At 41.6% G+C, this 16,428-nt stretch overlaps 1 protein-coding gene across 7 annotated transcripts in view; it reads right to left on the reverse strand.

The window, feature by feature from the left end:
• Positions 1 to 13,799: 13,799 nt before the first annotated feature.
• The window catches only part of RALGPS2 (Ral GEF with PH domain and SH3 binding motif 2), a 149,444-nt gene continuing 146,815 nt past the window's right edge, over positions 13,800 to 16,428 (reverse strand). For 4 of the 7 annotated variants that reach the window (XM_077763306.1, XM_077763300.1, XM_077763301.1 and 1 more), the window contains one exon: positions 15,763 to 16,073. In XM_077763306.1, the coding sequence (XP_077619432.1) occupies positions 16,035 to 16,073 (39 nt within the window). In that variant the 3' untranslated portion in view covers positions 15,763 to 16,034. Of the gene's footprint in view, positions 15,196 to 15,338; positions 15,588 to 15,762; positions 16,074 to 16,428 lie in introns of those variants that run through there. The other 3 variants (XM_077763307.1, XM_077763305.1, XM_077763303.1) reach the window with 2 other exon arrangements.

A 16,428-nucleotide genomic window follows, 5' to 3' on the forward strand; every position in this document is an offset into this window, starting at 1 on the left:
AAAAAATTACATCTGCGTGTTGGCACCCCATGAGTTTCTTCAGAAACTATTAGCAAGAATAACCGAAACAGGAAGCTGCTGGGTTCTTCTTCCCTGGAGTCACATAATTCATCAAAACATGATCTGTTTGTGCTGCTGGCTCTGGGCACCAAAATCCCAAGTTACAGCTCTGAAAGCCCGGGTCCACCAGGTTTGAGAATCAGTCCAATCAGAGTTTGAATCCCGGCTCCACAGATTCCTTAACGTCTGACTTTCGGGAGGTGTTTTTTTTTTTTTTTTTGGAAGAATTATCCCTACTTTATAGGGTTGTTATGAGGAATAAATGAGACATTGCACATAAGATAAACCAAGGCAGCAATGATTATATGATGAATCAAATTGCTGAGTTTTAGTGAGATACACTGGGAACTCAGAATGACGTCTGCAGGGACATAGTGAGGAGACACAGGGCAGGACTAGGGATAGAGCGGGCAGGAAAATAGCTGCGTCGTCACCCTGGCCTGGGGTGGGTTCGTGTTCCCAGGGCAGGGACGGGGTGATGGGGAGGGCGTTGCCCTCAGACAGGAGCCCCCTCGCCCGACGTCCGCGGCTGGCTGACACAGGTGCTGGACTCAGGCAGGCGATGGCTCACCAGGCACTTGGTCATTCCTGGTTGCTGGTTGCTGCTTCTCTGCTCTCACGCTCCCACCCTGACTGGGAGGGGCGCCTTCGGTCAGAGGCTGCCTCCCAGGCCCCAGAAGCCGGCGGAGAGCAGAGGTTAGCACGGACAGCCTTCTCCCGGGCATTCCCAAGCCCCCACTTCCCAGGAACAAAAGAAAAGACTCCTTCCTAGACCGGTTTGCTAAGCAGCAGGTGGACAATTGAGGTGTCGCCAGAAGAGCCAGTGGTAGAGGTTCAGGAAACTGCTTTCTTTCAGCTCTGCGCCGAGGTGCGGCGGGTTACATTTTTTGACAGCGATTACATAGTTTGCGGCAGATGGAAGAACAGCAAGTCCGAGAGAGAGAACTTGCGGCGAGCAAGACTTTGGCTTTTGTTTAGCGACTGTTTACTGGATACCATAGTAGCGCTGCGCCCTGGTGTGGCTCCTGAGAGATGCCTCGTTAGCCAGCAGGGGGGAAGGGAAATATTTGAGAGTGAAAGCCTAATTATTTTAAGACACATCAAAACAAAAGCAATGAGGGAAACAATCTGGCTTTAACGGTTTAGGAGAATTCGGCATCTCTGAAGAAGCTGGTGCTGGTAACGGGGAGCACCGGGCCGGAGCGGGCAGGGGCTTCCTGTGGCCACAACAAACCGGTGGGCCTCCCGCTGACTCAGGGACCAGCAGGGGCTCGGCTGCTTTACCCAACTAAAGGAACACAATGTTCCCTTTGGAGAACTTCAGCTGACAGGCTGACCAGGCCCTGGGGCCCGGCAGCCACGGGAGGTGGCCCGGCCAGTGCACCCCGTCCCCTGAGTGGGGGTTGTATCATCATGGCCTGCGGAGATGGCGTTTCCTCCCTTCTTTAGTAAAAACAAAACCCATCACCAGCAACACCACACACACACAGGTGTTTCTCTCCTTTGTTTTGAGATTAATATCACTGACTGCACTTTTAAAAATTCACACAGCAGGCACCCAAGCAGAAATCTTGATCTAGTATTTTTTGCAGCTACATCTTTCCTTAGCACATGCACATGTCTTAAAGGCAGCCTGCCTCTTTTCCCTTTCATTTTTTTCCTCCTTTCCTCTCCTTTCTCTTCTCCTTTTTTTCTCTTAAAAAGAAAAAAGGGATTCTCATTCTACATGAGTCTAAAAGTGAGGCTCTTGTAGGCTTGGATTAATGCAGCAGCACAAGGAAATCATTAAGGGCCTAGGTTCTTTCCATCCTCCCTTCTCTTTGAGGACAGCTTTGCTTTCTGGCCAGCTTCCCTCCTGGTCATAAAGTGGGAGCCTCAGCTCCAGGGATCACATTACAACACCTAGGTCCGCAACTAAGGGAAGAAAATCCGTCAGGAGGCTCCGAGGAGTGATGGGGGCTACAGCGGTCGGGAGGCATTCAGATACAAACCCGAATTTTCCCCGTTGCTTCAGAAGACCTGGTTTTGTTGTTAGAGGGGGATCGCAGACGCTCTGAAAGATTTCCTCTGAGAGTAAATACACTGTTGTGAGCAGCCGGAGCCGTGACTGATCTACTCTCGCAGAAACGAGCCCTGAGCCCGGGGAGGAGGGCGGCCTTCCGGAGACCAAATGACAGCGAAGCCCTCCTCAGCTTCACCTCGTGGCGCCGCTGCCCAGTCACGAGTTCCGCCTCCTGGGCAAAATCCCAAGCTTCCGTACAGCGAGGGCGACATGTCCCTTGGCACTCTCCCATCACCTGTGGTCACGCTCCGGATGGCGCCCCGTCACACTCCCAGCTCAGCCTGGGTCCTCCAGTGCTCCCTTCTAACCCAGCTTCTAAGTTCCAGGGGTTCCCAAAGCACGGACTACACACCAGAGCGTCAGCACCGCCTGGGACCTTGTTAGAAATGTATAGTCAGGACTTACCTACCTGCTGATGCAGAAACTTGGTGGTGGTGGTGGGGAGGACTCAGATCTCGGGTCCCTCCAGGGGATCCTGGTGCCCTCTGAAGTCTGAAAGCAACTGTCCTAAAGTTTCTGGCAGGTTTAGACACCAACAACCTAAATATTGGTTTTTCAACCTTAGCTACACATTCATGTCATCTGAGGAGCTTGAAAAAAACTTACTAATGCTTGGATCATACGCTCCCCACCCCTTTCCAATTATTATCTTCTAATTGGTTTGGTGTGGAGCATGGGTTTCGGGATTTTCCAAAGTTCTCTGGATGGTTCTAAATTGCAGCTGAGGTTGAGAACCACTTATCTAAATACACATGAAGGGAGACAATTATACTATAAATGATTAAGTAGAAATCAAAAAATGAGATACATACACTGAAATAAAATGGAAAAACAAAACACCCCCACTAACATGACAGGTTAAACTGTAAAATTAGAAGTGTAAGGGAAGAGAGAGGATTTGGGTTAGATATTGTTGGAGATATCCACTCCCAGGACTTAAATGAGGCTGGAAAGCTCATTACCTCCTTTGGCAACATATATACATCAGTGGTTTCTAAATACTGTGGGTTAGTGTTACTTGCAAAGTCCCCTTTCCTGCTTCAAAACGCACAACTCACTATGTTATGAAACACTCTCAGTATGTGATATGTTCCCTTAACTGTCCTTTTCTTTTTTCTGGGAATTCTGATAGAGGGAGCAGGTAAATAAGCTTGAACTCTTAACAGAGAGCATCAAGTCCCCATCAGAACAGGAAGCGACCCTATGAAAGTCCCTTTAATGCAGAAGGCCCTCCTGCCCCCAGTCAGCTCAAAGCACAAAGGGCTTCCATGGACTATTTTAAATGTGAAAACAGCATTCCTTTAGGAGGGGCATCAGTTGTAATTTAGTAAAACTGAGGAATCACTACATTTCTGTTACCCAAGTGCAGTAAATTACCTTCATTTGAAAAGAGATGTGGGGCACTTGGGTGGCTCAGTTCATTAGGCAACTAACTTCAGCTCAGGTCATGATCTCATGGTTCGTGGGTTCGAGCCCCACATTGGGCTTTGCGCTGACAGCACAGAGCCTGCTTGGGATTCTCTGTCTCCCTCTCTCCATGCTACTCCCCACCCCCACATAAACAAACTTCAAAGAAAAAAAAAAAAGAGAGACCTAAAACTTCATTACCTGTATCGAAGCAAGTTAGGCTAGGGTCAAAGGTCTCCAACTTGCACCAGGCCATCCTCTGGAGTTTTTCTCAGGTTGTATATCCCCCAAATCCAGGGAGATATGACCACACTCAAAACTATAGCCATTTACCTCTTTTGAAATAGAAACTCCAACCCCCTACTTGTGAGGTTAAGGTTTGTTAAAGTGCAATTAAGGTTGTGTGACGTCATAAAACATGGCTGCTACCGAAATGGTTAGTAGGGTCCATCCCTGGATTCACAGTGAATCTCCAGGTTTTTCTTCCACAACTAATGGCACAAGGTCCTGTTTTTATATTAAAATCTCAAGAGCAGCTTCTGGCAATAAAAACAGCCGCTAGCTTATCTTTCTTCTGTAACAGCTTATTATATATATGCCAGTAGTTTATGGACCTAAACTGGACAAAAAACCAGACCCTCACAATTAGGCAGTAACAGAACAGACTCAGCAAATCAAATGTTACTTCTTGCTGAGCTTGGGCCATGGGCAAATCAGCCCACATCCAATCCAGCTTTTAGCTTGTATCAGGCACCAGCCTCAGATTCTGATTTAACCAATCTGGGGTGGTATTCAAAAATCACTTTTTTTTTAAACGTTTATTCATTTTTGATAGAGACAGGGTGGGTGGGGGAGGGGCAGAGAGAGGAGGAGACACAGAATCTGAGAATCCGAAGCAGGCTCTAGGCTCAGAGCTGTCAGCACAGAGTCTGACGTGCGGCTCGAACCCACAAACTTTGAGATCATCACCTGAGTCGAAGTCATATGCTTAACGGACTGAGCCACTCAAGTGCCCCTTGTCACTGTTTTAAATAGGCACTGAGGTGGATGAAATACTGGTCTTCATACTCAACAATAAATGGGGTTCTTTCACAGTGGCTTTCTTCATGTTTTTCTCGACTTGCCAGCTGTCTATGGTGAATATACATGGCTAATTTATTTGGTTTCAGGTTTATAAGAAGATACTTCTTGGTTTATTATGACTTAACTTAGCAAACACCCCTCTCTCGTTCTCTTTAAAACTTCCCCTTCATCCCTAATTCCACTCCTGGTACCAGACTCAGAGAGCAGAGTGCGTTAACAGGGACACCGACTTTTAACACCGATAGTGCTTCTTATGGGTTAGGTAGCCCTGCTCTAGGCACCTGAGATGCATGAGCTGAGGTGAGGCTCACAACTCTGAGTGGGTTACTGGGTACATTTTATACGTGAGGAAAATGAGAAAGAAAGCGGAGTTGCTCACTCAAGGTCATGCAGTAAGGGGTCCAGTGTTGGACTGCTCTCTATACAATTTCCCCAACATTGTCCACAAGACCTCTGGCATGGTTCCACCAGCTTCTACCCTTACCTGCACGCCTGACAATTCTGAATCTCCCTTGTCTCTTCATGACTGGTATTATCTGCCTATCTTTCACCAATTCGGCAGATATAATGTGACACGTCTCTGGGATTTACTTTGCATTTCTCTACTAGGTTTTCATAGGTTAGCCCCACAGGCTACCTTCTATAAACTGTCTATTTGTATCCTTCAGCATATTTTTCTATTGAATAAATTTTCCTACCCGACTTGCAAAACTTGCTTGTATGTCCTTTTTAAAAACATTTTTTTAAAGGGAGTCTTGTGAGAGGAGGGTGTATTTTCAAGATTAAATGATACATTTAACAGAAATTTTTTAATGTTTATTTTTGAGAAAGAGAGACAGAGTGCAAGTGGAAGAGGAGCACAGAGAGAGGGAGGCAGACACAGAATCTGAAGCTGGATCCATCTAGGCTCTAAGCTGTCAGCACAGAGCTCGACGCGGGGCTCGCTCACGAATGGTGAGATTATGACCTGAGCCAAAGTTGGGACGCTTAACCGACTGAGCCACCCAGGCGCCCCTCTGCATGTTCTTAATATAAACCCTTTGTTTTATAAACTCCAAATATTTTCTCCTAGTCACCTTTTTTTACAGCTAACATGACAACAGAATAATACTGGACAATCAGAATGAGAGAAGGGAGTTCAATATGGTAATGGATGAAAGTGTTCAAGTGAATGGAGAGATTTCACGTTTGTAGATGGAAGGAATAAATGCTTTAACACTATTAATTCTCAGATTAATTCTATAAATTTAAAGCAATTCCAATACAAATACCAATAGTGTTTTCTCTATTTTGACACAATAGTCCTTGAATTCATTGAGAAGATGAATCAAGAGTTAAGACAAACTTGAAGAACAATGTCATTACCTTACCAGGTATCAAGACTTATGTAGCAAAATAGTAATGAAGACAATACGGTACAGGCATACCTTGGAGATATTGTGGGCTCAGTTCCAGACTACTGCAATAAAGTGAGTCAAATAATTATTTTTCCCCAGTGCATATAAAACTTATGTCTACAGGATACCGTGGTATATTAAGTGTGCAACATTATGCCTAAAAACCCAATGCATATACCTTAATTAAAAAATACTTCATTGCTAAAAAATGCTAATCATCATCTGGGCTTTTAGCAAGTCAGGTTTTTTTTTTTTTTTTTTTTTTTTTTTTTGCTGGGAAAGGGTCTTGTCTCAGTGTTGATGGCCGCTGACTGCTCAGGGTGGTAGTTGCTGAAGGTTGGGGTGACTCTGGCAATTTCTTAACATTAGACAACATGAAGCAACAAAGAAGTTTGCTTCATCAATTGACTCTTTCATGAAGATTTCTCTGTAACATGCGATGTTTGATAGCATTTTACCCACAGAATGTCTTTCAAAATTAGTGTCAATCCTCTCTAACCTGGCTGTTGCTTTTTCAACTAAGTTTATGTAATATTTTAAATACTTGGTTGTCATCTCAACAATTTTCACCACAACCTTACCAGTAGATTCCATCTCCAGAAACCACTTTCTTCACTTCTAATTCTCATGCTATGTCCACTAGCTCACCAGTTCCTCCACTCAAGTCCTGACCCCCTCACGATAACTTTGAGAATCAACTTCCTCCAAACTCCTATTCATGTTGATACTTGGACCTCTTCTCATGAAGCATGAATATTCTTAATGGCATCTAGAATGAATCCTTTCCAGGTTTTCAATTTACTTTGCCCAGATCCATCTGAAGAATCATTATCCGTGACTGGTATACCCTTATGAAATACATCTCTTAAAAATTAAGACTTAAAAGTCAAAATTGCACCATTAGGTATTTATCTAAGAGATACAGGTATGCTGTTTTGAAGGGGCACATCCACTCCAGTGTTTATAGCAGCGCTATCAACAACAGCCAAAGTGTGGAAAGAGCCCAAATGTCCATCGATGGATGAATGGATAAAGAAGATGTGGTGTATATATACACACACAATGGAGTGCTACTCGGCAATCAAAAAGAATGAAATCTTGCCATTTGCAACTACATGGATGGAACTAGAGGGTATTATGCTAAGTGAAATTAGTCAAAGACAAATATCATAGGACTTCACTCATATGAGGAATTTAAGATACAAAACAGATGAACATAAGGGAAGGGAAGCAAAAATAATATATAAAAACAAAGAGGGGGACAAAACGTAAGAGACTGTTAAATACAGAGAACACACTGAAGGTTGCTGGAGAGGTTGTGGGTGGGGGGTGGGCTAAATGGGTGAGGGGCATTAAGGAGGGAACTTACTGGGATGAGTACTGGGTGTTATATGTAGGGCATGAATCACTGGAATCTACTCCTGAAATTATTATTGCACTAAACGCTAACTTAGATGTAAATTTAAAAATAAAAATAGAAAACATAAGTAAATGCTAGAGATGCAAAGATATCTCTAGACCGATATGGGAAAAAACATTAATCTCATACCTCTCCATCAGCGCTCTCGGGTAACCAGATACACTGTCAGTGAGCAGTCATGCATTAAATCTTTGTTTGTTTTTAAGGTTGGAATTGCTCTTATTGGGGTGAACATTGTTTTTCTTTTTTTTTCCTGAGCAGCAGGTCACAATGGTGGGCTTAAAATATTCAGTAAACCATGTTGTAAACAGAAGTGCTGTCATCCAGGTTTTGTTCAATTTATAGAGCGCAGGCAGAGTAGATTTAGCCTAATTCTTAGGGGGTTTAGGATTTTTGGGATGGTAAACGAGCATGGGCTTCAGTTTAAAGTCACCAGCTGCATTAGCCCCCAGCCATTCAGCCCTCCTCAGAAGCCAGGCATTGACTTCTCTAGCTCTTGAAGTTCTACGTGACATCCTCTTCCAATATAAGGCTGTTTCATCTACATTTCAAATTCGTTGTTTAATGTAACCAATTTCATTTTATCTGAGCTGCATCTTCTGGATAACTTCCTGCCCCACCTTACACTTACATGTTTTGGAGACGGCTTCATTCCTTAAACCTCAAGAACCAACCTCTGCTAGCTTCCAACTTTCCTTCTGCAGCTTCCTCACCTCTGTGTCTTCCTAATATGGAAGCGAGTTAGGGCCTTGCTCTGGATTAGGCTTTGGCCTCCGGGAATGCTATGGCTGTCTGAACTTCTGTCAGGACCATATCAGCAATAAGGCGGTTCTGTTTTCTAATCATTTGTGTGTTCACTGAAGTAGCAAATTTTAATTTCCTTCAAGAACTTTCCTTTTGCATTCACAACTTGCCCAACTGTTTGTTGCAAGAGACCTTTTAGCCTAACTTGGTCTTTTGACTAAGCTCATTTCAAACTTTTGATTTAAAGTGAGATATATGATTTTTCCTTTCACTTGACCAGAGAGAGGCCACTGTGGGGTTATTAATTGGCTTAATTTCAATATTGTTGTGTGTTGGGGAACAGGGAGGCCCGAGGAGAGGGGGAGATAGAGGAACGGCCAGCTGCTGGAGCAGGGAGAATACACACAACATTTGCTGAATTAAGTTTGTGTCTTACATGTGGGCCCTGTTTGTGGCGCCCCCTAACGATGACAGTTCGATCAAGGATCACTCATCACCTATTAGTAGAACAAACAGAGTAATAATGAAGGAATTTCAAATGCTGAATTACCAAAACGTGAGGAGAGACACAAAGTGAGCAAGTGCTGCTGGAAAAATGGCGCCGACAGACTTGTGCGAAGCGAGGCTGCCACAAGCCTGCAGTCCGTACGAAATACAGCACCTGTGAAGTACAGGTCTGCTTGTACTGGCTCACAGACGAGCGCCAATGAAACAGAAAAGGGAACCTGGAAACTGAGCGTGCACATCTGGAAAGCTCGCGTAGGACAAAGGTGGCACTGTGTGAAGTACAGATGGGTTGACCCCATCAGAGAATTGTCACTCTCTTTTCATTCCAATACAGGGACAGTGAACATTTGCATGTGGACTTCTTAGATAACACATGACCGATGACTCCTAGGAGATGCAACACAGCTACTTCTGTACTTCCTACAATACAATGCCGGGTTTTAGAACTCTGTGAAATACAGTATGTATTAGCGAAGAGGGCCTCTCTGGGGCTGTTCATTATCATCTCCTATGCTTGGAGCGTGGAGATGAAGGTGGAAATATTATATTCACGACCTCTATTCCTCCAGACCCCATCTGTCAACCTGCCAGAGCGCACCCGCGTTCTAGCACAGAGAAGAGCAACTGACGTGTACCCAGACAGAAGCTTCCTGTCCCAATAAAAACCTTGTTGATTAGTTTAGAAAGAAAAAAATATCACGTTTGAGAACTTATTTGAAACTTAACAATACAATGCATTTTAGAAGTTAACGGTACAGAAGCCTGGGTGGCTCAGCCGGTTAAGTGCCTGATTTTGGCTCAGGTGATAACCTCACAGTTTGTGGGACCGAGTCCTGCTTCAGGATTCCCTCTCTCCCTCTCTCGCTCTCTCTACTCCTCTGCAGCTTGTGCTCTCCCTCTTTCAAAATGAATAAATAATGAAAAGATTAAAAAAAGTTAATGATAAAAATGTAAATATGGCAACAAATTATCCCCACACAATCTGTATTTTTAAGTAATTTATTTCAATAGAAATATTTCAGAAAACTGTACTTAAATTCATTTTAAGTCAGCTTATGCAAACACACTGAAGATCTCACACTCACATGTGCATTTTAAACAGAAACAAAAAATGAGAGAGGAACCAAGCTGCACATCACTCACGAGGTCATAGTGCAGCCGAGCGCTTCATCCCTGGAGTACCTCAGGTTACGTGGGATAAGGAATAAAAATGGCTTGTGTTTCCCGGTTTACCACCGTCACTGGGTACCTATCCCTACAGATGTTTATCCCCTTTAGAGGACACTGTGAACGAGTTACCCAGTCCTCCCCACACATACACGCTTCAGCGGGCTAGAAAACGATACATTTGTTAACAATCAAGATGGAGAAATTCTTGAGGGTCTGGTGACTTATGATCAGCTACTGTGTCAGACCTGATAAGTCAATAATTCCTGGACTCTATGAGTACTTCTAATAGGTGGCATCTCTAGGGGAAGCTTAATATTCTTTAGCCAGTATCTAAAGCACAGGTAATATTTATGAAAATCTCTGCTGGTCTATTAAAAGTCTGATCCCAAAGCACTTCTATGCATTCCATTCTGTCCATTCCTGCAGGCCAGGTGACTAGAACCAAAATTTAAATCCTGCTAATAACCCTTAAGGATCAGTTAACCCTTTAAAGATGATATCTATTTCTGTATTCTGGAACATACTAGCCCTTAAAAAATGTGAAAATAGCATCTTGACTCAATTGAACAACAGACGCTCTAGATCTTGAAAGAGTCTCAGAAGCAAAATGTTTCCAAGTTATGTTCTGCCTGACAAAGCTAGTTTAGTCTCTTAGCTTCCCTTTAATTTATATATTAAGAGTTATTTTCACTTTCCTGCCATAATATTTTCAAGCAGACAAGAACTGGTCAGTTGAGTGACGGCCTGTCTGTTCTGAGTCTTATTTAAATGTAAGAATGAACCAATCCAAATCTCGTTTTTTGTCAAAGAGACTCTCATTACAAGATTTCGGTAGCTTTAATAAAATCTCAACAAAGCTTTCTGGCTGTAATTTATTCTTTCAGTGATTTCTCTGAAAGGCCTTTATAATTAAATCTATGCTCAAAACGACAACATCAATAACAAAAAATAAAACCAAGCTCGGCTGGCTGGATGCTCTTCGAAGCTATTCTTAACAGTGCTCATCGAAAGGTTTATTTGGGCGGGTTTGGTTTTAGCCTCCTACCCCTACCCGGCAGGAGAGGGGCAGGGAGGGAGCTGTGTGAAAGGACTCCAGACCACGGAGGAGGCAGCGATGGCCTGGAGGCACGTGCGCAGGCCGTGCTGCACTTGCCGTGGGAAGGAGTGAGCTGGTGACACGGGACAGCACACGCTCTAGGCATCAGAGGAGCAACAGGACAGAGGGTTATCGTCACATTCGATGCCCTAAAATTGGTCTTCAAATGGTTAAGGCACTGACCAAGATTTCCCCACACTACCACTTGAGATACTGGCGTAATGAAATTGCTTCTGATACCCTGAAGAGTTTGCATGCACAAGATCTTTCATTAGAATCCTCGAAAGGGAAAAAAAAAAAAAAAAGTCACTTTAGTCACAAGCCATTTTTAGGGGAGCAAAACCAAAAAGTACTTATTAAATCATTTAAAAAAGGTTGACTTCACGTGGGGAACAATGATCCTCACTGTGATTAAGTAACCATGTTTTTTCTCAAAGCTTAGAAAAAACAGAATACCACTCTGGCTGTAAAATCATAAATTTATGTCTGAAAAAAATGGTACAAAAGAAGAGAGAGCAAATAAAAGCAAACCCTAAAAGACCACTGAAGAAGTCAGGTGAACCTCACCACTGGCTCTGTATCATTTGTTCATGCGACAGCAATACTATAGTTCCACTGGGCACAGCTGAATTCAGCTTCATTTTCAAAAAGGGATCCAATGATTTCAAAAGCCTTTGAAACAGAGGACTTCTTTTACTAACGATTATCTTCTGTTAAGCAACACTGGTACCCCCCGTTTGCAGAAGGTAATAGGGTGGTTTAAAAACGGGCTGGAAAAAAAAAAAACGGGCTGGAAAGGAAATGTGCCTCAAGAAACGAGAAGANAAGAGAGAGACAGGCCAGGCTGCCCCCAGAGGGCCCCGGTTTCAACTAATACACAGAGCGTGTACACCAGAGACTGTCCGCGTTTTCCCTTCTGCAACAATAGTGCTCTTTGGGCTCTAAGTCACCCAGGAGAGGAATAAAGCCACGTATTTAAACTTTGCAGCTACGAACACCCTAACTCTTGATACACTGGAGGACCCAATACCACGACAGTCCATACAAAAGGTGGTGCAATAGTCATATGGCATTTTCTACACAGAAGAAAAAAAAGACTGTCACTGAAGCACATACCTAGGGAGGAAAAAAATACTCAAATTGTTTGGATCCCTTTTTGTAATGTTTATAGAATTAGTATTATTTACATAGTGAGGGAAATGCTATAGGAAGGTGTGTTTGATCAATTCTCTTTCAATTCTTATAGTTTGGAGATCACAGTAAAAGTAATACCTACAGAGGGAAGAAATCAAAAAAAAAAAAAAAAAAAAAAATGTAAAGTCTAAACCCGCAGGGGGCATGAAACAGAAACTAGTGCTCTGAAGGTCATTATTATGCGGGTATTTTTATAGTTGTATTTTTAAAACTAATGTTACTTCTGTATGAAAAATAAGCTTCCATGTCCAAATCAACTGTTACAGGAGATGTGTCTCAAATTGTATTTTGGCTAGTATTATATACTACTACACCAGGCCGTATCATATGCCAATATTTATACTTATTGTAAACTAGCTTAAATTTAAATTGTAATGGAATTTCTAATGAGTTGTTCTCAGCTAGGAGAGAAAAAAAATGAGTGTAATATTGATAGAAGTCTCAAGCTTTTGAGTCACTGGTTTACTAATTTATTAAGCGTAGGCTTAATAAGAGGAAAAAAATTTCATCTTCCTACTAATAAACTACCTAAATATTTAATATATTTTGGCAATCTATGGTCTTTGCTTGAATTGTTACATCATTTGGTGAATTACAGATCAAAAACTCACCTATGCTATTTTAATTCACTTTTTTCACTGTTTTCCATTTGCTTCAAATGCTAAAATAATCCTCAAAAGCAATGTGTGATCTTTTGAATAGACAGAGTCGAAGACAGAAGCACAACGGCTACTTCTACTGCACGGTCACGTTCAGAGTTGCGGTCAGCTGGAGGTCGCAGTTCTCTATAGGGACTGCTCACCACATGTGAACGCTATTCTTTCTCTGTGCAAGCATCCCTTCATGTTTAGAGCTGAAAATATCAAACACATCTTCCAGTTTAGCTCTCTCTTTGGCAAAACTGAGTGATGTCAGGCTCTGACTTCCAGTTGCAAATCTCCACAAATATGGTTAACCTACGATGTATCTACTTTAGCTTATTTATGAGAAAATAATAATAAAAAAATCCACAGGGTTTTCATCCACAGTATTTTTAAAAAGCACGTACACTATTAAAAACACTTATTTCTGAAGAGAAATAGACAAATTAAGGAATTTTTAAAAAATGCAAAACAAAAGAAAGATGTGCAAGGTCAATATAGTAATACTGCTGGCTATGCACATGGTGTCTTTCTAAGTACCCAACGTGGGTTAATCTCAGGAGGTCATTAACCAAAAACTCATTCAGCACAGGCAACACTTTGCCCTCTCTAGCCCATGCAACTTTCCACAAAACCAGAAATAATGGTATTTCTAACTGTGCTATATGAGAAAAATATGTGAACTGTTCATATCCTTTCCCAAAACTCTTCTACTTTCCTTTGGCTAGATTTTTAGCTAATTATTCTGTGGGCAATATTTTCTATTTAATATTTAAGTTTCAAGAGTGAAATATTTATGATTAAAAAAAAAAGTATAAAATTCTCTAAGAATGCGAATGTGAGACATTTTATGTGCGGCCCAAAGTATTACAAGTTTACTGGAAGGTGTCAGTCAAAAAGCACTTCTTACTCTGGGCCGCTGCTAAAGTACAGGGAGCCTCCGCTGAGAGCATCTCACTCATAGCCTGTGTTCAAGTGCCATGTTTTGTTAAAACTCTAAGGCAGCTCACCTTTGAACTTTTTTTTTTTTTTTCAATTCAACATTTATTCTGGAAATTAAATGTACTGCTGCATGGAAGAGCTCTCACAAAACAGCTTGATCGACTAGTGAGGAAACAAGGGTTTCATGGCAGGGACCAACAGTTAAGTTTTCAGAAAAATGTTTTGTAATAAAGGAAAGTTATAGGAGAAGGAAAGTTTTGATACTTAAGATTCCCAGAATCTCAATCTTTCCCCTTTTTCCCTTTTAAAATTATTTCATACACCTTATAATAAAATACATATACACATACACATGTGAAAGCTCTTATAAACAAATGTGATCCTGAATCTCCTATTTAACAAAAATAATGAAAATGAATAAAAAAAATAACTGGCATTGTATACATTACACCCTGTAAGAGAAAATATTCTGATGAAACATCAATACATCACCTTGATGATAAAAATCACCAGTGACTGGTAGAAGGGATAATTCAATTAACTTGAAAAAAATGTAATTATTGTAAAATCTCAAAGAAGTTTAGGTTGGGATTACGGTTCTTTCCTAAGCAGATCTGTGGTCCAACAATGAATTCAAACAGAAGGTTGAACTTTAAACCCAGTTAAAAACACCCATGTTTTCCGGAGCCCACTTGAAAGAGCGTCTGGAATAGGAACACTCAGCCTTTATGCCTCCTGCAGGAAATGAGGTTCCCCATACAGTACTAAATTTCAGAACTTTAGTGTTAAAGAAAACCTCTCCCCTCATTCAAAGCAAACCCCACCCCCAATTCCAAACAAACCCCAACAACTCACATTGTGAACACGTCTAGTTTCTAAACTCTCGCTGTGGGAAAGCCAGGGAGGCTGCAGATTCCTGGAAGCTGAGCGGCCTTTCAGGTAAGCTGCTGGCACCCTACTCCTCAGGCAGGTGTCTTCACACCTCAGGTCAAAACCAGCCCCTCACACAGCCCATAAGAAATAAGTTTCTCTTTTGTAAAGTGTTTCTAAAAAAGGCGATCCCCCCTCCAAAATTAGTACAAAGTTAAAAGAAATGCAAGTCAGCTACGATCTACCCCAAGCACAGCACCGCCGGAAGAGTCACACGCACTATTTGGTGTTTCATGTTGGTTTCCCTTTCATTCTGTTAAGGCAGTGGTTTCTGCAGGTCAGTTTGGAGAAAAGAAGCGTGGTCCATGGCAGTTTGATGTGTAACTCCAATTTGTTCTCTGGGAATAGCTCACTTCATTCCCTGAAATTAGTGCTTTTTTGGTTCGGAATTCCCAAGGCTGAGATGGAGCCTCTGGGCTCCTTCTGGCACAGAACTGGTTTATAGCTGGCGCTCCAGCAGCTTCTTGCTCTTACTTAGGGGCAACAGTTCACCTCGCTTCTTTCTTAGGCTTTTACTCAAAAGTCATCAAGTTTGTAGGAACCTTAAAAATATAAGCATTACAGAACTGATAGTATTTGAAAGTTGTTTTTCGAAGTATCATTTCTTATCTTTTCCCATCATTTTAATTAAGCCCAAATATCTCTTTAAAGAAGGAATGTGACAGAAGGTACTGCAATCATTTATGAATAATGAATAAAATATGCTAGAACATTTTTGAGAAAATCACTGAGTTAATACTCTCTTTCCAAAAAACTGAAATTGGAACAGGAGAAAGGGTGGAGACGGTGTCCTTCTTGTCTGACACGAGGGCTCAGCAGATGCTCGCTGAGTGAAGAAATCAATCAGAAAAGAAGTACGGCTCAAGTAGGGTGAGACTCAAACAAATGTACTTGTCGTCATCTATTTTCTCATTATGCGTATTCCCATGAATTCCTACACGCACATTTTAAAATCACAGGTCATTTTATAATGAACATTATAAATTCTTTATAATTTCTTTGTGAAATCATCATGAAGATAAGTATGAAGGAGTAAAACTCATCATTAGATAAATTCTGATCTGACATTTTGTGACTCTGAAAAAAATCAACAGGTCATATAATAGTTTGCTGCTTACAGACTGGATGGAATCATATTTCATTCCTTACAGAAATCAGCAACAAGCCACGAAGTTCACATTTTAGTGGGGAGATATTGCACATTTCTTTGAAATAGGAATATATATTGTTTTTAAAAATCAGTTGATGAGTCCTCTAGTCAAGGATAAAGAGGGCTTTGCCATGATAAAAAACACTCTTAACCTTTTCTATCAGTATTCTTAAGTTGTACTGGGAGACATACTCCTCTTTCAGTGGTCATTTCTCTGTCCTTTAAAACAGCTTAACAGTTCTCACACTTCAGCCATCTTTTTCTGAAAACCTAGGATACTCAAAAAAAAAAAAAAAAAAAAAAGCNTAACAATACAATCACAACTGAATTATAAATCAAATACAATACAGGGGCACTTGGGCTGGCTCAGTTGGTTAAGTGCCCTACTCTTGATTTTGGCCTAGGTCATGATTTCACGGTTCATGAGTTAGAGCCCTACATTGAGCTTTGCGTTGATAGTACAGAGCCTGTTTGTGATTCTCTCTCCTCTCTCTCTGTCCCTCCCCTGGCTTGTGCTGTTTCTATCTCAAAATAAATAAATAAACTTAAAAAAAATTATAATACAAATGCTCAAAAGTGCTTAAAGTATGAATTCTCAGGTCTGGTGATAAGAAACCTCTATTTA

This window comes from Crocuta crocuta, unplaced genomic scaffold (genome assembly GCF_008692635.1).
Source record: "Crocuta crocuta isolate KB4526 unplaced genomic scaffold, BGI_CrCroc_1.0 scaffold3, whole genome shotgun sequence".
Classification (NCBI taxonomy): Eukaryota; Metazoa; Chordata; class Mammalia; order Carnivora; family Hyaenidae; genus Crocuta; species Crocuta crocuta.